Here is a 23,429-nt window from a genome sequence, read left to right as displayed (position 1 = left end):
AATACACAAATATATTTATACTTTACCTATACATATATAATAGTAGATCATACATATATTTATAAATTTCAATTATAACTGCATTATAATTTGCAATATTAGAGAATAAATTAATGAATAGCAAATTCTATAGCTAAAGTTTGAAGTTTTGCCATTTTTTTTGGTTGCTCACACTTTCATGAAGTCATGATTATTTTCCTTATAAACCATTCCCTAAGATGTAAGCTCCATATGAAGTCATACTTGGACAATTTCAGGAAAGTACAGAATTGTTGATCTCTTTTTTTGCCATCCAATAAGAAAGGAAGTTATATTTAACTGCAAAAAAAAAAAAAAAAAAAAAACCCAGAATGAAACACATTTTAAATTAAGTTTAAACTCTTAACACCTTAGGCATAGGTGACTTAATCCAGGTGCCACTTAATTTTTTTTTAGGGCACTGGGAGACTGTAGCTATGCATCGCAAATAGCTGCTTCATACCCCTAGGATTTCCCATAATAGCTTGGGTATTTTTATCTGCCTCCTTTTTCTCACGTAGAGGCATAGTTCTGTCCAAAAAGCTGCTGAATTGCAAAGAGGGATTGGAGGGGTATTTATTTTGTAGTTAACAAAGGAGAAGGTGAAATTTTTGTTTGGTGGATTCAGATTTAGAGTTAAGCCACTGAATAGAAGATCCTGAGGACTACTTTCTGTATCAGCAAGCTTTTTAAAGCATTTAATACTTGCCAAAGGCAGTTATAGTCCCTTAGGATACCCCCCCCCCCCAAAAAAAAAAAAGTGAAAACAATTTCTACCTCCTAGGAGCTCTGCCCTTGAGGAGCTTATATTCTAGTGAGAAAGGCAGCATATTTACATGTTGGTATATATACATACATACAAAGTCAAAACTAGATAGTTTTAAGAGGAGAAAGGGGGGGGGGGGAGAAGAGGGAGAGAAGGGAGGGGGAGGAGGAAAGGGAGACTGAGAAAGATATCCTCTGGAAGATGATTTTACCAAGTCAGAAAACCTGAAATTCTAAATTTTAGATATGCTTTCCAAGCATAGGAGAGAGAATCAGTAGAGATGGTTTAACATATGACCTTTTTCCATGCTCTCTGCAGTCATCCAGGCCTGGAAAGAAGGAATTTTATTCATTGAAGTGATTATAGGGAAACTTTTTCCTTTTTTATTATAGTCCAGATGAAGCTAATTCAAAGAAAATCATTAATGGTTCAATGTCAATGTGGCAGAAGTTCTCTAGTGTGTTGCCCCAAGGATCGATCCTTAGCCTTTTCCTGTGCTATTTAGCATTTTTATCAGTGATTTATAGCAATCATGGAATGTTCATGGAATCTGGAAATGACATAAAACTGGAAAGGAGAAATAACACAGAGTCAGGATCCAAAAAAATCCTGACAGACTGTGTAAAATATTAAGTACATTTAATAAAATGAATTTCAATAAGGATAAACCCAAAGTTTTACTCTTGTGTTTAAAAAGCTTCACAGGGGCAGCATAGGGAAGGCCTGAAGTTTGTCTAAAAATTTTTAGTGGAATGTGTGATGTGACAGTCAAAAAAAACTAATGCGAGAAGAGAGTCAAAATGTTTGCATTTTTCTTTAGTCAAACCACATCTGGAATGAAAAAATAAAACCCAAATCATTTAGTCCTGGGCACCACTGCTTGAAGATATCTGTAACCTGGAAGATTCTAGAGGAAGTCAGTCAAGGTAGTGAAAGGCTTTGAGTCTGTATTGCTTGAGAATGGGTTGAAGGAAGTGAGATATTTAACCTTGAAAAATCTGGGAGAAAGAGGTAATTATCTTTGAATAATTGAAAAGCTTACATATGTAAGGACTTCTCTTTGTTCTCTTTAGCCCATGAGGGCAGAGGCAGGACTAGTGGGTTGAAGTTGTAAAGAGACAAATTTAGGCTTGAAGTCTGGTAAAACTTCCCAGTAATTAGAGTGACCCCAAAATGCAGTGAGCTATTAGTTGGTAGTTTCCCCCTTTTTGGAAAGTTCTAGATAATGGCTAGTTGGTCACTTCCTATGTGTTTTAAGGGTAATGTCTTTTGTGTAGGACTTGTCAGGTCCCTTCCAATTCTCAAATTTTGTAATTCTGTGACCTAATAAGTTGCAATGTGGGGAAGATATTTACTAGGTGAACATGTCTCTCCCACCCTGATTCAATTTTTTTATACAGCTATAATCTAGTGAAACTGAACATCCAGGACAATCTGGAAGGGAAAAGAAATTGTAAAAGGGTATCAGAGGAAAGACTGGGGACAAAGGAAAAGGGCAGTTCCATTCCTCTGTAATGCATGATTGTGGTAGTAGTTTGGGAAAGAAAGAAAGGATGTGTTTGAGTGATGATACATCTCAAATATCCGCCATTTAAGCTTTCTTGAGTCATTGTCTCAGGCAACTGTGGTATAGAATGGAAAAGTATTTATTAAACTCTTACTATATACAGTTCATTGGAGGAAGGAGATAAGGAATATTAAAGAGTTTTCTTTGTGGCTAGCTCAGTATACAAGTTTCATTTGGGGATGGCAGAATAAGAATGACATTAATATAATTAGCTTAGATTAAATAAAAAATACATAATTAACAGATTAATGAAAATTAGTTTACTTGAAGACATGTCTAGCAGGCTTTTTTTTTTTTTTTGCAATCCTAATTCTACATTTTTATGTGTGAAAAGCTCTTTGATAATTGGACATGTTAATTATTTATCTAGATTCCATGGCAACAGAATGATCGTTAAGTAGTTAGAATTTTAGTAATTTTGGTTAGTGTATGTTTATCTTTTCTAGGTTTCCCTTCCTCCATTGTGTATTAATAGATCAGGTTTTTTTTTTGTTTTGTTTTGTTTTGTTTTGTTTTTTTAATAATTAGACATGCTCGTTGGAGCTAACTGATTATTATAACCTCACTGTTCATGATTGGAAAGGTAAAGGCATATGTCAACACAATCATAAGGCATCCCTTCTTCTTTTTGATCTTAGATTTAGAGCTGAAAGGGGCTTCAGAGGCCATTTGAGCCCAGCCCCTTCATTTTGCAGAGAAGGAAATCTGGGTACAAAGGTGAAGACATTTGCCCAGGATCAGTTCCTCAGGTAGTGAGGCAGAATTCAAAACCTCTGATCCCAAATCCTTTCCTCTACACCATGCTGCCTCCTTAACTTCCAAACAGTAATTAGATCATTAGTTTTTTTTAAAAAAGCAATTATAATAAGAATTAAGGACACCAAAATAATCAACTATCATATTTCAAAGCATTTATTTACTTACTTTTTGTATGCAGGTTGGGGTTAAATTTTCATGATGCACGAAGCAAGGGACAGGCAGAAATTTGTCAGTGATGCTCAATATCTGCGGGATATGCAGCACAAGGTGGACTCCGAGTACCAGGTACATGAATAATATGAGTCACTGCATATGCCCTTATTGCAATAATAATGTAATGTTAATGTGTGATTGAATGTTATAATGTTCTAGCATACTGTGGTGTAACTAGCTGTATTAGATTGTGAGAAGGTATGATGGAGTTAACATGGAGGTGACCAAGGATGCATTATGGAAAAAGGGGTGCAGGATTTAAAGTTAGAGAACCTGAATTTGAATTCCTCATTGTCCCAACCTCATTTCTGTTGTGATGGTGATGTCAGCATCAGGAGTCAAGAAGACAAGATGAGAAAAGATAGATTCGAGGTCTGCAAGGAGTTCAAAAGAAGAGCTATGAAGCCCAAGGAGAGCTTAATGGAGGCCTTCATAAAGATGAGAGGAAGAGGACTTCTGCACCAGGAGCTATTCTCTTTGCCACAAGTGCTCTCTAAATAAACTTGGTGGGTGAATGTGTAATTCACACAGACTTTTGTGGAAATGTCTGTTTTTATTATACTACCTAAGTAAAATTTTCTTTTTTAAAATTTATTTTTGTATTTATTATTAAATATATTTCCCAATTACATTTAATCTGGTTCAGCCCTGGCTCAGAAACGTTGCTGTGTCTCTGATACCTTTGGTGTAGTGAAGAGAGACAGAGAACCTTGAAGCCAGGAAGACCTGAGTTCAAGGTTTGCCTCTGACTCGGGGCAAGTAATTTTACATTTCTGTGCTATGTGCAATCCTCTTAAGACTGTAAATTGCAGAGCTGCAACTAACCAGCATTAGTAGTAGAAGTTTTCTCACCTAGGAATTACCAATGCTAATGATACTGGTCCCTTCATAAACTGTATGTAAATATATGGAGTACTTCAATAAATACCCTTTTCCAAAAGCTATTGTCTGACCAACTGATATTAACAGATAATCACTCAGGGAAGTAAACTACTTCAGACTCATAAGCAATGTAATAAGTGCTCCATCTCATCCCTTCCCTTTCTGTCCTGCCTTAAAACTAATCTAGAGTCCAAAGGATATTCAGTAGCCACCTGAGCTGGCAACTGTTTTTGTTCTGGCTGGCAACTCTGAGGATTTTCCCTTCTCAGGATGATTATTTTGTGCATCAATTCTGATCTAGCCTTCAGTTACTGAATTAGTCATTGCTGATACCTGGGAAAGATCTCAGTTTAAAAAGCCCAAGCTTTCCCACTGCATTCAGAGGCCATGGACAGTTATTCTGGTTCTTAGCATTGGACTCTTGAGGATTCTGGAGGAAAGAAAGTCTAATGACCTTGCACAGCTCTTCTTCACTTTTAATCCAATTCACTTCCAAGTCAAGACATCACCCCTCCCCATACACACACACATGTCATTGGTCCCAGTCAAGAATGAAGGACAAACAACAAGAAGCCCTGGGATCAGATTTGTGGGACTTAGGAGAATTGATTTGAACATGTCCTATATATGGGGAGGGGCCTAGTTTGATTTAAACATTAGCATCTTATTTGTTGGAACCTCATTTGCAGGAGCTTTTTGACCTAGGGTTTTTGTTATTGGATAACCTGGTTTTCAGGAATTTTTGTATCTCTTTTCTTTTACATCACAATTATATAGTTGTCATTTTCTGATACATTTCCTTAAAAGTTTTTGTGAGAATTTTTGTTTGAATGCTTATGTGAGTTATAGGAAGGCAAGCATTTATTAAAAACTTAATATTTGTTATTAATGGTACTAATAACTCCTTAACTCTCTAATACTAGCACTAGAACCCCAAAGAGACACAGCAGACATCTTAAGTTCTGGGGACCTGAAACATGTGCTATACAAATATTAGTGAGAAAGGACATGATCTTTTCAAATATAATTATGTAATGATGTGTATAGGCTTGTATATATTATTTAGCAAACAATGAACAAGCATATAATTAAATGCCTTCTATGTGTCACATATTGTGCTAGGTGCTGGGGTTACAAAGACAAAATTAAAATAGTCCCTGCAATGTTAATTCATTTTCATTTACAGAGGAAGGAGGACAGAACTTACAGTTTAAAGAATCCTAGTAGCAGTGTATCCCCGTACATTAAATAAAAAAAAAAATAACCAGGCCTTATCAAATGCATAGTTTAGTTATCCCTAGCATATGCAAACTTGACTTGTTAGAATCTAGACAAAAATAGTCCCTCTGAATCTCTGCATAACTTATTCCTGCTATTTCTTAAAATAAGTTAAAGTGGTAGCAATGTTTTTCCAGGTCTACATGTTAATAGTCAAAGGGAAAAGCAAAACCAATCTCCTTATATTGAGACTTTCCCTTTTGGTAACTGGGTGGGACTCTTCAGGAAAAACAAGAGGAAATAAACATTTATTTGGCATGTTGCATGCTATTTCAGAACCTGGCAAATAGCATATAATTATATGCCATCTTAGAATTTAGTTATAGTTATAGTACTTTAGTTTGCTCTTAAAATTTTACTGTCTTTTTTTGGTATGTTTTTTCTTCCAACATGTATTATAACTTGAAGTGTAATTTAGCCATTAATTTTCTGGGATATAGGGCTTTGATAGGTGAGCTTTCAAATTATCTTGTCTGGAGACATTTCGGTACCATTTCCCAGACATCTCTACAAGATTCTGCCTCTCCTCTAGTCATCACCCTCATCTCCTCCTCACTGGAACTCTGGACTCTGCCCCCAGGCCCTAGGCTCTGAGGGTTGACCTTTTGCTATGTCTCATTTAGAACCAGGCTTATGTACCTTTCCTCAGCCATTTCTATACCGTGTTACCTCCAAACTGCCTCTTTTCCAGCCCTCTCTTATTTTAAGTGCTCCATTCCAATGGTATCTTTCACCATTGAAGCATGAGCTCCTTGGTTGGGGCTGTCTTGCTTATTTGTATTTATATCCTCAGTACTTAGAATTATACCTGGCACTAATGCTAGGTAAATGGGTGGGCACTTAATAAAATCTTTCTCTCTTTCTTGCTCTCTCCATTATGTTCAGAGTGGTTAGACATCTAGAAGTATCATCCACTCTCTTTCATCTGTCATTTCATCTGTAACAGTCCAATTCCACACAGGTCAAAGACCACAAAGACATAAACCCATATAGGGAAGTTCTACGATGCTTTGGAAGAGTCTTAGCTTCTTCCACAGGATAAGTCACTTAAATAATGTCATTAATAATTTAAAACCCAAACTCTTACATATCAGTATAGCAAGGGTAAACAGTAATAATAATAATAAACATAAACATTATTAAGTGCCTAGTATGCAACAAACACTATTATGCTAAATGCTGGGATACAAAAAAAAAAAAAAAGCAAAAGATAATGCAAACAATGATGTATATTCAGAACAAATCAAGGATAATTAGTAAATGGAAATCCCTAGAATTATTATTGTTCAAGAAAGCCTTCCTGTAAAAAGGTAGAAGTGAGCCTTGGAGGCCAGATGAGCCAGGTGAGGAGGTAAAGCATTTAAGGCATAAAGGATCAGTGAAAATGCCCAATGTTGAGATAAGGTTCTCATTTGAGGAGCAGTAGAAAAGCCAGTGACATTGGATCCCTGAGTATAGGGAGCAGGAGAATATAAAATATAAGAAAGGTCAAGAATGTGGGTGTGGGTAGATTAGGTTATGAACAGGACTCTATTCCTTCCCAAAAGCTTCGCCATTCCCAAAATATATATGGATTTTTAGCAACAGCACTGAGAAAATAAAAGATCATTGGCCATTAATTCTGTTTTCTGTCCTGCTCCCCTATTTCACAATTATCCATTGTTTTCATTAATCTGATATTGGATAAAGAAGAAAACTCTTCTCTTTACCTTTGACTCCATCTTCTTCTGTCTTTTCCAGATAATTGTCCCCACACCATCCCTGCCACCAATCTTCAATCTTTCCTTACCTACTTGCTGCTAACAAACATGTTCAATTCTTCTCTACAATTAATAAGCCTTCAATAGGCCCTACCATACCTTCAAGCTATTCTATATTCCTCTCCCTTTCTTAGCTAAGAAAAAAAAAAAAAAACAATGCATGTTTGGTACTTCTAGTTCTAGTTGCTCACTTTTCAACCTTTTTCAGTTGGGCTTCAGTTGGGTTTTTAATATATGTTAAACTATAACTGCTTTTTCCAAAATCATCAGTGACTTCTTTATTGTCATATCTGATCACTTTTTCCCAGTCCACATCCACAGACCCCTCTGTGATATCTGACAAATATGATTACCCTTTACTTCTAAATAATCTCTCAGGGTTTTCATGATACTGATCTTCTACCAATAGCTCCTCATGCTCCTGGCTGGATTTTTATAACTTTTTGGAATAGTTCAACATATTGTTCTATGAACTGTCCTCTCCCCATGTTCTCTCTCCTTGACATTAAAAGTTCTTTATTGGTTTAATTATCATCTATGCCAGTTTCCTAGAATCATTTAATCTCCCCTTTCATCTCTCTCTCTTTGTCTGTGTGTGTCTTTCTGTTTCTATCTCCTCTCTCTTTTTGTCTCTGTTTCCCATTTTTTCTCTATTCCAAAATCTCAAACATTTTTCTGGACATGTTAGCTGGATGTCCCATAGACATCTAGATTTCAACATAGAGAACAAATTATTTTTCTACCTAGGAGTATTTCTTATTCTAAACTTAAGTAAGGGAATCACCACTGTTCTACTTCATTATGTTAAAAATCTCATTTTCATATGTAACTCCTTATTCTCTTTATCCTCCATACCTAATCAGTTGCCAAAGTTTCCTGATTTTACATCATAATATCTCTCCCATACGCCTCTTTCTTTCTGGTTATACAACTGCCACCTTAGGTTGGGATCTCATCACTTCTAACGTGTATTACTATAATAACTTCCTAATCATTCTCCTGCCTCAACCCTTTTTTTTCCTTCTTATATCTTCCAAACTGATGCCAGAGTGATTTTTCTAAAACACAATTCTGATCATGTCAGTCCCCTACTCAGTAAATTCCAGGGATACTTTTTGTCTCCAGGGTGAAATATAAACTCTTAATTAGAGAATCCTTTGTCATTTATAGTCCTCCTTAATCTACCTTTTGAGCCTTATTACATATTAGACCTGCATACTATAATTCAAACAAACTGTTTCTTAGCTGTTCTCCCATATGGCATTCCATCTAATGATAATATCTAACATTTTTACAATATGCTAGGGAATAAAATATGGTTTTTTAAATATATGATTTCATTTGATTCTCTCCCAGAACCTAGAAGGTAGATACTTTGAATTCAGGTCTTCTTGACTTCAGTCCTAGTATTATCCTTTCTGCCACCTTGATATCTTTATATAGACTTCTTTATGTCTGAAATTCACTTCTTTACCTCTGCTCTTTAAAATTTCTAGATTTCAGGTGAAGTACCACTTTCTATATGAAGCCTTTCCTGATCTCCCCAGCTGCTGGTTCCTGCTTCTCAAAATTATCTTGTTTCAGTTAATCAATCAGCTAGTATCTATATGCCAAACACTGGTATCTTACTTTGTTTAATTAACAGGCAGTATGTACATGATAGCCTTAAAACGTAAATCCCCTAGAACCAGGTCACTTTTGTCTCTGGTCCTCCAAACCTACTTCAGTATTGGGCACATGATAGAGTCACCATAAATACTTGTAGAATCGTTGAGGGACAGAAGGCATGAAATGTTAGATTGGAATTTATGTTAATACCTATAGTAAGACAATGAGGAAGGAAAAATGATAGAATTTTAAAAAAATTTTCATCCTTTATTTCTTTTTGTTGTTCAGTTGTTTTAGTTATGACTGACTCGTTGGGATCCCATTGGGGTTTCCTTGGCAAAGATATTGGAGTGGTTTGCCATTTCCTTCTCCAGCTCATTTTACAGATGAGGGAACTGCAGCAAACGGTGTGAAGTGACTTGCTGAGGGTCACACAGCTAGTGGGTGTCTTGAGTCCAGATTTAAACCCAGCGATTCCTGACTTTAGGCTTAGTGTTCTATTCACTCTCCCATCTCACTACTACATCTTAGCTATATAAAATTACAAACTTTAATAATAACAATAATAATTTAAACTCCATTAAAACTTTGTCTCATCACTAAGTATTATGGCATCTGAATTTGTAAGAAGAGGTGTGGTGATTAGAATGGGAATTTGAACCTGAGTAATGATACTTGTGAGAGGTAATAGTAGGATGGTCACTATGGGATGACTTCTTTGATTATGTCACTCTCAAAATTAGAAAGATAGGAGAGAGTCATTTTATGAAGATCTTGGAATAGAAATCAGAAGATTTTATATTTGAATCTTGATAGGGAGCTACTGGAATTCACTGAATAGGGAGATAGGTCAGATTTGTATTGTGGGAATATCAATGTGACAGCTGAGAGTGTGAGGAGAGACTTGAGTCAGAGAGATCAAGCATGAGGTGATAAGGATTTGTGCAAGGATGGTGTAAGTGGCAGAAAACAAAGGGGGTTCATTTGAGAATTGTTATATAAAATCAGTGACAGATAGCAACTACTTGGATGGAGGTGTTTCATGGGAGTAAATAGTAAGAAATGATCCCAGGGGACTGGGATATAAAAATTTTAAATGTCCCTCAGTTCTATGTTCCATCATGATGATGATAAAAAGGAGTTGGAAACAAGGGTGCTATGAATTCTACATTTTTAGGCTCTAGAAACATTAGTCTAATTATAGGTGCTCTAAATGTAAGATCTTTGTCTCTTCACAAAGTGACATTCAATTGGGAAAAGTAAACCACGTCATTATTGGTATTTTCAAGATAAATGAAAGCAAAAGACAAAAGGAAATTGCAACAAATGGAAGGATGGCTCGTAGCCTTTTAGAGGCAAACAAAAGAGTTAGGAGAATTGATTTCATCATGTAACAAAAGGCAGCAAGAAGTAATTTCAAAGGACACTGAAGATTTCACCTTGCAATGCTCATGATTTGAGCATGAACAAACTGTGATCCCATGACAACTAAGAAGATAATTACAACGAATGTGCCAATATATGTTGCCAAGGATGAAGAGGGAATAATTCTGAGAAAACCTTGACAAGATTTTCTAAACTAAGTCAACACATACTTTGGTACTCATTGATATCAGTTTATAGGTGGACATTGTTAGTGGGATCGGAGGAAAGGAAAGAATGAAAAATATGTTGAAAAATGTAGTTTAGATTTGGGAAATGAATGAGGCTAATGGCGTGTAGACTACTTGAAAGACTTATGCCTATACAGACAGCTCTCATTTTCTGCAAATTGGCAATACTTGAATTCCTACTCCCTTGTGGGAGGGCAGCAGGACCCCAACTCTGCTTTCTCAGCACTATCTTTTTAATTTTTTGAACTTAAAAATTTTGTTGTTACCTTAAGTATTTTATATTGCAGCGATTTCCCTTCTCCCATTCCCACTTGAACTCTTTCCTTATAACAAGTATTTAAGCAAAATCAATTGACATATAGTAACTATGACAGCAGCTAATCTATATTCTCTGTCTTTTCCTATTTTTCTTTTTCCTGAAAGGAAGGCATATTTCCTTATTGATTGGTTCTTCAGGACCAAGATTCTTCATGACAATTAATAGCATTTTGCTACTTTTTAATGTTTTATTAACATTTTTGTAGTCACTATGTATATTGCTCTTTTGCTTCTGATTTCTTTATAGTGTAATCATTCCATATGTGTTTTCCCATGTTTTTTCTTAATTTCTCATATTCTTCATTTCTTAGGACCCAGTGCTTTATCCACCTTTCTATAGCTTAAGAATCTTGAGAAGTTTAGTGACTTGCTCAGGGTCACATAGCCAGGATGTATAAGAAGTGGGACTTGAACCCAGGTGTTCCTGGCCCTAAGCTGGCCTACTATACATTAGGCTGTTCTGCCTCTCAAACAGCTCCATTATATGAATGTAATTATATGAATGCTACTGGGATGGACATAGATAATATGAAATAGACAGACGTTTTCTTTCAAAGAGACTGCTGAGTTTTGTTGATTCTACTTACACACTTGTCTTTTATACCTTTTTTCCTTCTTTCTTCTCACAAACTATCCTGCCAATCCAGGCTCTCATCACCTCTTGCTTATACTTGATTTCCTCAGCTATAAAATGGGGATCATAATAGTACCTATCTTCTGGGGTTACTGTGAGCATCAAACTAGACAATATTTATAGAACACTTAACACAGTAGCATGTAATAGGTGATTAATAAATGATTCTTTCTTTCCTTCTTCCTCCTTTCTGATTCCCTCAGCTGCTATTGCTTTCTGTTCCCACTTCCCTCAAATTATCTTGTAGTTGGTTGTCTCCTCCCTTTTTTGCTCTGTGGCTTATGATAGACCTCCTCGCAATACTACCTTTCCTTTCTCCATGCCTTTGAAATGACTGTCCCCAATCTTGGAGTATGCCCCTTTCTTATCCATGTGTCTTAGAATCCTTATTTGCTTCAGAAATCAACTCTAGTGGTACCTTTTACTTGGAATCTTTCCTATTACTCCACTTCTTATGCCTTCTACCTAATATTTATCTTTATTTTGTATAGTTATATACATATTATCTCTCTTATCTGGAGGATGGGAATCATTTCATTTTTGTATTTACCCTCTCAGCACTTAGTACAGTGCCTAGAACATAGTAGGTGCTTAATATATGCTTTTTATTTGATTAGGTATTTCATATGTTGTTCCCCCCTTTTATTCTTCACAATAATAAATTGCTTTTGTATGTAAGGGCAGGGGGAAGAGATATGTTTGGAAATTAAGATAACGTAAAAACAAAAGATACCAATAATTTTTTAAAAGATGTAAATTCCTTAAGAACAGGAACTGTTTTGGTTTTCATCTTTGTATCCTCAGTGCCTAGCACAGGCCTAGAACAAATAAGTATTTTAAAAATGTTGAGTTCTTGATTGGTTGGCTACTGAGAAATATAGTTTCCTTTTTTCTGGAAGACTGGAGGAAATTAATGAAATTGATGAGCCCTGAATAAATATGACCACTAAAATGAAATGTACTTCTTAATGTAATAAGCACAAAATGACAATTTATTGATGTAGAAGTTATATCAATAAGAATTATCAGTCTCTATTCAATTTGATCATTTTCATTATCATTGACAGAAAAGCTACTACATTTGCATCTTAATCTCCAGATCCCAATTTTCTATTTGAAGTAGAAATGAGTAAGAATTCAAAGCAGATACATGCATAGATACAATGCTCTGTCTAGCCCAGAGCACTGAGTGATCATTTTATAGGTTTTCTAATGGGAGGAAAGATGCCAAAAGGAAGAAAAAAATCGTGGGGATGTTAATATCCATAAAAAAGACTACTGATCCCCATGCTTACTCTTTCATTTTTATAAAGTCTGGATGAGATTGATTTACATGCATGTTGAGGGTTTCTTTGATGATGATATGAGAAGGGAACTGATAGGATTTGGTAACTAATTCTTTACAAAAGACCACATTTAAAATCAATTGACTGAAAAGTACAGAGAATACATGTTTTTGCTGTTTGTTACGATTACAAAAAGGCATTTTACTCAGTAGAGTAAAATACAACCTTAAATAAAGGCTCTTCTTGAACAGAGAGTCTCTTATATATGTGTTAGATCATAGAGATTCCTTAATAAATGCAATTGAACTTGGTTCAATGGCTCTTTCATTGTTTAATGAGACTTTTAAAAATTGCTCTAAGATGATGAATGACAAAATATTAACAACTGCATGTGAAACTGTATGGCATAGAGCTACTTGGTGGTGTATATATAGCAAGAAGCTTGAAGTCAGAAAGACTAGAGTTCAAATACTCCTCAGAAACTTACTGGCCGTGTGATCTTAGGCAAGTGACTTGACCTGTCTGCCTCATTTTCTTTAACTATAAAATGGGGTTTTTATGTACCTCTATATACCTCAAGTATGGGCATCTATATATCTCAAGTAGATCAAATGCTGCAATAATCAAAATAATATACTATTTGTAAATCATTTAACAGAGTATCTACAACAAAGTAGGTGCCATATAGGTGTTATCTAATTTTTTACTATTATTGGTAAAGAGCTGATCTCAGAAGTCAGAAATACTTGAATTCATGTCTAGTTTCTGACATATACTGGCTATGTCACCCTAGATAAGTCAGTTAAGATCTTACTGCTTTAGGCAACTTCTTAAGATAATAAATTGCAGAGGAAATGCTTATTGCAAATGTTCCATACACAGGTTAATTTTTTTTTAAAGAAAGATTGCTCTAAATCACTAATAATAATAAAAATGCAAGCAAAACAGTCCTGAAGTTTCACTGAAACTCAGCAAATTAACAAAGATGACAAAAGGGGAATAATCAGGACTAGCGGAATTTTGACAGGAACAGTAATATGCTGTTGGTGCAACTATGGATTGGTATATCCATTTTGGGAAGCAATTTAGAATTATGATTAAAAAAAACCCAAAATGCCTATACTCCTTTGACTTAGAACTTATACTACTAGATAATGGCTCAAGAAATCAAAGATAGAAACAAAGGTCCTATATACATGAAAATATCTATAGTAGTACTTTATATAACAGCAAATAGCCAGAAGCAAAGTAAATGATTATAACAATGTTTGATATTATGATAGTAAATGATATTATGGGGAATGGATAAACAAATTATGATACAGTAATGTAATATAAATATTGATGAAATCAGAATAGCTCAGAGAAATATGGGAAGACTTAAATAAAATCATTCAAAGTGACCTAAATGATGCAAGTGACCAGGATAACAGTATATACAATGACTATCACACTATAAATGGGAAAAAAACTAAAAATCCAATGCAGTGTAATTCTATGACTAAGTTTGTGATCAAAGATGAGAAAATGTATCTCCCTTCTTTTTCAAAGATGTGGGAATCAGTGGGTGTGGAGTGATGGGTAGAATGGTAGTCTTGGTTATTTTGTTCATTAGTTTTGCTGAGTTGTTTGTTTTTCTTTCTTTTTATTCTTTGTAATAAAAGATGACTCTCTGGGTAGGGAAGAAGTATATTTGAAATGAAAGTTATCTAAGAATAAAAAATGTAAATAAAATAAAATATTAAAAACGAAACCTGTTTTGTCACTGTTTTGGCAGACAGTAGTTAAAACAATCTAAATATTAATTATTGTAAATAGTAAGTAAATATTTAATAGTTCAACTGACAATTTTCTCTTAATTGGAATTTAAGTGTAGTCATCTCCAATCTTATTATATTCATTGCCTTTCCCACTGCTTTTCCTTCCGTTTTTACTTAATTCAATACAAACTTTATTTTTTAAACACTTGTTTAGTGTTAGTGTCTGAAGATACACAGACATTATTCTTGAAAAGTTTACTATCTATGAAGGGAAAGATTTACTTCTATGCTTCAATAGTTATCTGATTTTATAGATTTGCTGATTGCAACCCAACTAGACCTTCATTAGATCTTTTTATTTCTTGGGGAAAGGCATGTAACAAGTATCTATAATACAGCAAAAGTGAGATAATGCGGACGATCCATCTGACAAAGTGCTGTGATAAATTTGAGTAAGTAATTGAGATCACTTTGATCTTGAAGAAATTTAAATTGGGGGGGGGATGAGGAGGGTCAGGTAGGGCTTTTTGGAAAAGGTAGCATTCATATTAGACTTAGAACAATATGAGACACTTCAATAGACAAGAAAGGCAAGAGTCCATTACAAATATGGAGAGCAGTACAAACAAGAATCAAAAGTGCAGAAATTGGAGAGAGCTAGACAAGAGTGAAGGGAAGAGAAGTCTAGTTTGGCCAGAACATAGACTATATGGTGAGGGCATAGAATGATATATGGTCACATAACACCCTTCCCTTTGTAGGGAATGAAGGCAGATACATAGAACATTTGACAGCAGAGTTGGTGCTGCCCCACACAGGGAGAACTGAGGCTCAGAAGGTAGCAGTCTATTTGAGTAACTAACTATAAACTGTAAAATTGGGGGTTAATAATAGTATCTAGCTCACAGAGATACTGTAAGGAGTTAGTTTTAGCTGTGTAGTAGGGGCTTAAGTGTTTATTCCTTTTCTCTCATTTGAGAACTATGAAGATCACATCACTTAATTAGAACTTTGCCTTTTTTGTTAGACGAGTTCAGATGAGTGGCTCACAGCATCACTTGGTAACATAAAGGTTTATGTAGGGCCTTGAATGTCAGGGGGAAAAGGAATTTGTACATTATTGGTGACAATAAAACAAAGAGCCACTGACATAGAAGAATGACACGACAAGAGCATTCCTTAGGCTAAAGCATAAAAGATGGATTAGATATGGAATAAACTTGAATCAGAAAGACTGGCTACTACAGATATCTGTGCAAGATAATGATGCCTGAATAAGGATGTCGGTGTGGAGAGGATCAATCAAGAAAGAAATTTCTGGTGGAGCAGTGGATAGAGCACCAGCTCTGAAGTCAGGAAGACCTGAGTTCAAATATGGTCTCAGTCACTTAACACTTCCTAGCTGTGTGACCCTGAGTAAGTCACTTAACCCCAATTGCCTCAGCCCCCCCCCCCAAAAAAAAGAGAGAAAGAAAGAAATTTCAGAAGTAGAGTCAAAGGAACTTTGATGGCTGATTAGATATGTTGGGTGAAGGAGAAAGAGAAATCAAAGATGACCATAGTTGTGAGCTGAGGTGACTAAAAAAGATAGTGGTAACATCAAGAGAAAAAGAAGTGAGGAAGAAAAGCAAAGTTTTTTTGCCCTTTGAGTTTTACAACCTTTGAGTATCAGTAGGCTCTGTTGGTATAGATTTACAATAGACAGTTCTAAGTTAAAACAAAAATAACTAAAAAGACATACCAATTCCCTATAAATAGAAAACTAAAGAAATTAGGGGAACATCTGTATAATTCCACAAGCCAAATTATCATCATATTTATTTTCCTACTGTTTTGTAGAACTTTAAATGAGAAAGAGAAAGGATGAGTGTTTAAATAACACTTGAAAAGTTGCTTGGCCGTAAAAAAGGTTAGAAAGAATTAGAAAATATCTGCCTTTCCACTGTTCTGTCCTCCTACTCATAGAATGATATGAGAAGCTAGAAAGAAAGGGAGCAGGAGGAGTTTGGAATCATTCCTTTAACTTTGTTCAGTGTGTGTGTTAATCTGTCTCCTTCTCCTCCCCTTTTTGGCAAAGAACTATTAAAGTCACATATATTCTTAGAGATAGTTTTCAAAAGGCACTTAGTCTGAATAAATTCTATTCATTTTTATAAACTTGGATTGGCCTTTCCTGCATTTATTGATGATATCTCCTCCCTCTTCCTATTCATCTTCATTTTCTTCTTTTGCTCCTCTTAACAGTAAATTAAGAGAACATGAGCATCTGTCTTCAGCAAATAACTATATACTCAGTGCTCCCCATAGACATAGATTCCAATTAAAAAATAAACAAAAAACGAATAGAAAGAAAAGCTAGCCCATAATTAGTTGAATTTCATTAACTTTTCTGCCCAATTTCTTTTAGGCTTACCCTGCTTTCTTATTAGATCCAGTGACATGGAACAAGACTAGCTACTCATTTTACATTTTTTTTTTTATGAAAACAAGCTAAATTTTGGAGCAAAAGAGATTAGATTTCCCTTTATGCCCAGAACCTCTTGAACCATGTTTTGACAACCAAGGAAGAATATAGTCTTGCATCTTTATCTTGGGAATTCGTTGTTTTAATTAGAAGCAAAATTTCCTCCATATTGATAGTGTGAATGATTCTGACATAGATTAAAGGTACAGATCTCTGTGTGGTTATATGTTCTGAATTTTAAGTCTTAAGACTTAATTTTTTATTATATCAATCTCTTTGGGAAAGCTAGGTAACATAGTGGATAGAGTGCTAGCTTTGGAATCAGGAAGGTTCATTTTCTTGAACTCAGAAATGGCCTTAGTTGTTGTGTGATCCTAGAAAAGTCTTTTTAACCCTGTTTGCCTTAGTTTCTCATCTGTTAAATGAGTTGGAGAAAGAAATGGCAGCTCACTCCCAGTATCTTTGCCAAGAAAATACCAAAAGGGGTCACAAAGAGTCACACACGACAGAACAACAATAAGAGATTCCCCTAATGGTCCAAAATTCTAGTATGGGTCTGCTTCTGATAATAGAGAATGAAAATGTAAGAAACGTTTAACTTAGAGTTTTTGAGAGTTGCTTAAAGATCACCGAGGTTAAGAGATTTATGTATGGTCATACAGCTAGTATCACAAGGAAGGTTGCAAACTGGAAATTAAGGCTTTCTGATTTTTGAGTGCAATACTTAAACACTTTGCCATGTGACTTCTCCTAAGAATGGCATCTTAGTATTAAATCAATGCTACTGGGTTTTGTAAAATGTCAAATTTAATGAATTTTTTAGTGGTTTCTATATTTTTAATAAGATTTCCTCACTATCATAGAAGATAACATGTTTCTGATATAACACTAAGAAGAATATTTTGACAATGGATTTCTTCATAACAAAGAAGGGTCATCTTTTATTAATATTTTTTATAATTGAGGATTTTTTATCATGATACAAAATGACCTTGATCTCCTAAGAAATGTTACTCAGACATTAATTTGTTAAAGGAAGTAGTTATTCAGATGCATAATTCACAAAGTGATATGTAGTTTGTATTTATTAGAACAATAATTTCATCAAAACAAGTAATCCTTTTGGTTTAACTCTGTGGGCCAAAAGAGAGACGAGCTAAGGAAAGTTCTGTTCTGTTCTGTTGTATTGAATGATAGTTGTTAAAAGAATATTTGGGACTATGTAATACCCAACACAATAGGATAATATATTAGAATAACCTCATCATTCAACTTAAACTTTCTTCTCTTAAATTTCCAGTTATGTTTTAGTTGCCAAATTTGATGGTCTTTTCTGAACTCATTCTTTTAAACTCTTTGCTTCCTTTCACACTATCAGGCATTCTCTCCTCCTGGATACTCTCATGCCTCAAGATTATTGTGAAACTATTCTCTTCTGACTCTTTTCCTACTTATTGGATCATATCTTCTCAGTCCCTTTTGCTGACCCATCATCCCTATCATGCCCCCTAACTGTGGCTTTATTTCAAGGTTTTTTTGCTGGGTCTTCTTTTCTTGGTTCTTTACATTCATATACACATGTTGGTGATCTCATCAATTCCTGTAGACTTAGTTATCATCTCTTTGTTGATGATTCACAGATTGATTATATTCAAGCCCAATTTCTCCCCTCACCTTTAGTCCTATATCATCCATTACTTATTGGACATTTCAAACTAACATGTTTACATATAATTGGAAACATCCCCTATTCAGTATGTTAAAAAACAGAGCTCGTTATCCACCTTCTCCCACTCCTTTTCCAAACTTTCTTCAACTCTATTCCCCAAAATTCCTCTTCCAAACTTTCCTGTTTCCTAGGTTTACCATCTTAGTGTAATCTTTGACTTCTTACTCTTTCTCAAATATAAAATCATTTGCCAGATCTTGATCTTCCAACATCATCTAATGATCATTATATTATATTTAACTATCATGTATTTATTCTTTTATTTTTACTTGTCATGTATTGTTCTTGCTGTTTCCCTCAATAGACTGTCAGCTTTTTGAGAAAAGTATTTTCATTCTTTGTATTCTCAGGGCACATACAGCAGATACTTAAATATATTTGCTTGTTTAATTAACAACTGGCCTTAATTTCAATAGACTTGGAATGGAAAATGCCATCTGCATCCAGAGAGAAAATTCTGGATACTGGTTGTAGATTGAAGCATAAGTATTTTCATTTTCTTTTGTTTGTTTTTCTCTTGTTCTTTTTTACCCTTTGGTCTTATTTTTCTTGCACAACATGACAAATATGAAAATATGTTTAAAAGAATTGCACATTTTTAACTAATATCAGATTGCTTGATATCTTGGGAGATGTAGAGGAGGGAGAGAGAAAAACTTGGAACACAAATCTTACAAAAATGAATGTTGAAAACTATCTTTAACATGTATTTGGAAAAATGCCATTGAAAATTTAAAAAAAGAAGAAGAAGAAGAAACTGGCCTTGAAGATAAGAGGACCTGGGTTTAGTTAACATGTATTGACTTTGTGATCCTTGGCAAGTTACTTAAAACACTAAATACTTCAGAACTATATGTCACAGAGAATATATAACTCTATACTAGTAAAGTAGTTCTTTACTGAGAAATCAAAGGTCTGATCAGAGAAAAATATTACTTTAGTAGGGCGCATTATAATGGGAGTAAACCCTGGAACAAAATGAAAACTTTAAAACATAGTAACTTTTTTGTTCCTTTTTAAAAAATTATTGCACTAAATACAAAATAAGAAAAAATACAGAATAAAAAAAACAAAGAGAAAAGGAAAATAAAAACAAAACAAAACAAAATAGAACATTGTCATGTGCCCAACAGACTATCAGGAAGGATTCAAAATATATAACAATAAATTCCAATGTCAAGAAAGCATATATAATAGAAGAAATTATATTTTTATTTGCTTCCTTATAGGTTGTTCTTTTGTTCTTTGCTGTGCACTTTTTGAAATTTATTCTTTCTTCCCTTTTCATCTCCCCCACTTCCTCCAAGCAGTCTACAGTTAGGCGTTAGGCACAGATATATATATATATATATATATGAATAGATAGATATACACACATATATATGTGAACACATATACATTCATACATACCCCCCCAGAGACTCACATGCATATACATATATCTATATACATACATTGTAATACATGCATATATGCCTTCATATAATCAGATACATATATACACATATATGCATTTACCCATAAGTAAACAAACATCTAAAACAATATTAATGTGGCTGACATATAATGTAGACTTCTCTCTTGATTGAATCTTTAAGTTTGACTTTGTCTAAGATCAATTATTATTAATCCTACTTTTTTTCTAATAAATTCTACTACTGATCTTTGCTGTAGTATTTGTGTATATTTCTTCTTTCCTGTCTCTGCTAACTTTACTACAGTTCTGTTCCTTAACTTGCCTTGCTGTTACTTAACCTGCCCCCAACCTTGAATCTCTCCCTTGTCTTCTTTTCCCCTACCTTTTGCTTCCTCCTCCACCTACTCCTCCCCCCCCCCCTTATTTCTTTATAGATTTGGGAGGGTGCTGTACCCTTAATGGTAAATAAGAATGTGTGAGTGTGTGTGTGTGTGTGTGTGTGTGTGTGTGTGTGTGTAGTGTTGCCTATTTAACTCATTTCCAGTATGAGTAGGTTTTCAAAACTACAAGTCCTCCTGCCCCCTCTAATGACTCTTTGTTTATTCTTCCTCTGCACCTCATTTGTATAACATAATTATTATTTTTACCTTTTCCTTGAAAAAGTTTTGCTTTTTAGAGTCAGATCACACTCATTCCTGCCCCAATCTTTCTTTTGAACTACCTAATTACTGATGTCAATCTTAAATATATGATATACTTTTCCATGTTAAAAAAAATTTGTACATGTTAAGTTCCTTGAAATTAATCTTTGATAATGGCTGATAAGTCTTGTACAATTCTAATTATACCTTTAGCATATTTGAATTTTTTTTTCATGTTTTTTGCAAAATTTTCTCTTTGATCTGGGAGTTTTGAAGTTTGCCAATAATATTAAACTTTTTTTTGTTTTGTTTAGGCTTGCCTGAGAAGACAGGAGAAGAAACGAGATCAGTTTTGTAGGCAAGAGTCAAGTTTTGAGAGACCCCGACCTTCAAGTTTATCATGTTCCAGACAGGTATTTAGAAAGGTTTTTTTATTCTTTAATTTTTGTCTTTAAAAACAAAAATGTATGTTAATTCAGAAAATGCTAATGTCTTCTGTGACTAGGAGATACCAGAAAATCCTAAAATGTGTTACAGTGTCTAGAGCAATGGACAAGGAACTCAATTCCACTCCTGGCTTTTATACCAACTAACTATATTAGCATCCCCTTTCCATTTCCTCCTCTATAAAATAATGGCGTAAACAAAACAAGTCTCCAAAGGACCTTCCATTTTGAAAAATCTATGATTTTCAAAATTGAAGGCACTGTATCTTAATGGTGATTATTTGCATTTAAATCATTAGGTTTTCATTCATTATAATTTTATATGAAGAGGACATAAAATGTAATGAGAATTTGTCTCATAATAACTAATATTTTGTTTTAGACTAAATTTACCAAGCATTAGTTAACACATTTATGACATCATCTGTGAAGAATTTTATCTATCCTAGTTTAGGTAAAGTCTGAGGACCATGAACTATGTTCAAATGATATTTGTTTACTCATTCAATATCCATTTATTCAACAAACATTTATTTAATATCTACTGTGTACTAACTATGGAGAATATAAAGTATAATTAGGCATGATCCTTTCCTTTGTGTACCTCTATCACCTTCTCTAATTATGGAGATAAGGGTGTACAAATAATTCTTATATGATATAGAATATCAAGTGCTACAATAGGAATAAAGTGCTATCTATGGTAATTCAAAGAATAGATCCAGTGCCTCTTATTGGATGCTAGCAATCAGAGTAAGTTTTATGAAACTAGCTTTTAAGATGGACACTAAAGGAAAACAGAAATAGGGGCAGAGAATTTCAAGAATAAGATGTGCAAAGAGGGAGAAAGACATATATTTAGGAATAGTTAGTATCTTGTTTGTGTATTTGAAGGGAAGTATTGGAAGGTAAAATTGGTAAAGAGGTAAGCTGAAGCCACATCATTAAGGACCTGTGATGGCAGGTGAAGGAATTTGTACTTTATTTTATAGGTATTCATTCATGGTATTTAAAGATATGGAGAAGGGACAACATATGATTAGATTGTACTTTAGGAAGATTAATCTAGCAGCAGTGTGTAAAACAATGAGAGACCAAAAATAAGGAAACTATTTAGAAAGTGATTATAGTTTTCTTAGGCTAGAAATAATAGGGAAATGAATCATAGCAATATAGAAAAAAATGATGGCTAAAAAATTGCAATAGCAGGAATGGCAAATTGATTAGATGTAGGGGATCAAAAAAAGTCATCAAAAATAATGCTTATTTTTAAATGTATAACTAAAAGAATAATGGCAACATTAGCACAAATTAGAAGTTATAAGGAAAAGAAGGTCTTGAGGAAGAGTTTGGCTTTGGATATAACTGAATTTAAGGCACTACTACAATTTATAGGAAATATTCAGAAATTCATCTCTAGAATTTTGGAAAGAGAGCAAGGATTGATCAATAGATTTGAGAATAATCCACACAGAGCTAATTGTTGAAGCTGTGTACAGATGATGTTGCAAATGGAGAGAGTATATAGGGAGGAAAGAAAAGATCTGAAACAGAACTTTGCATTAATCAACATATTGGGGGCAGGAAAAAGAAGAGAAGCCATTAGATGAGGGTAATTAATGTAGTGAGAGAAGGAGGGAGTAATGAGAGAAATGGAAGTAGTAGTTTAGAGAGGTCGGAAGAGAAACTAGATTAATGTAGTATTGCAGAAATCAAGGGTGAGTAAGACCCTCTTGTAACTTTGGAGATGGTCTATAAAATATTTCAGAGAAGTTAAGGAAGAGGATGTTGAAGAAAAGACTTATCAGTTTGGTAGTTAGGTGGTCCTTGGTCATCTCTGAGATCATCTTCTGCAGTAGAGAAGAAAGTGGAAGTCAGATGTAAAAGGTTAAAAAATACAGGGGTTGCAAGAAAAGCAGATAAAGAGTAAAGACAGCTTTTCCAAGAAGTTTTATGGTAAAGGGAAGAAGAGAAACAAGGTAGTAACTTGAGATAATCTCCAAATTTAGAAAGGATTTTTAGGGTTGGAAGTTCCAAGTATACGTTTAAAAACTTCAGCATCAAATATGAATAAACTAAAAATGTTTGCTCTGAACATGTCTGTGTCCATCTCCAGCTTCATCATCTTTGATTTTGTTTTCCTTTTAAAAGTCATTGTATAAGTTGTTCTGTTTCTGCTGCCTTAATTTTGTAACACTTCAAATAAGTGAATACTTGCTTGTATTTTTTGTTTATAGTTTTATGTTTTCATATTATTCCATGACCTTCCT

At 34.3% G+C, this 23,429-nt stretch overlaps 1 protein-coding gene across 6 annotated transcripts in view; it reads left to right on the top strand.

The window, feature by feature from the left end:
• The window catches only part of MARCHF10 (membrane associated ring-CH-type finger 10), a 196,418-nt gene that overhangs the window by 5,563 nt on the left and 167,426 nt on the right, over positions 1-23,429 (top strand). For all 6 annotated transcript variants that reach the window (XM_051994947.1, XM_051994946.1, XM_051994945.1 and 3 more), the window contains 2 exons: positions 3,289-3,395; positions 21,028-21,126. In XM_051994947.1, coding sequence (XP_051850907.1) covers positions 3,306-3,395; positions 21,028-21,126 — 189 coding nt within the window. In that variant the 5' untranslated portion in view covers positions 3,289-3,305. The remainder of the gene's footprint in view (positions 1-3,288; positions 3,396-21,027; positions 21,127-23,429) is intronic.

This window comes from Antechinus flavipes, chromosome 4 (genome assembly GCF_016432865.1).
Source record: "Antechinus flavipes isolate AdamAnt ecotype Samford, QLD, Australia chromosome 4, AdamAnt_v2, whole genome shotgun sequence".
Taxonomy (NCBI): Eukaryota; Metazoa; Chordata; class Mammalia; order Dasyuromorphia; family Dasyuridae; genus Antechinus; species Antechinus flavipes.
This window is presented reverse-complemented; position numbering and strand designations above follow the sequence as displayed.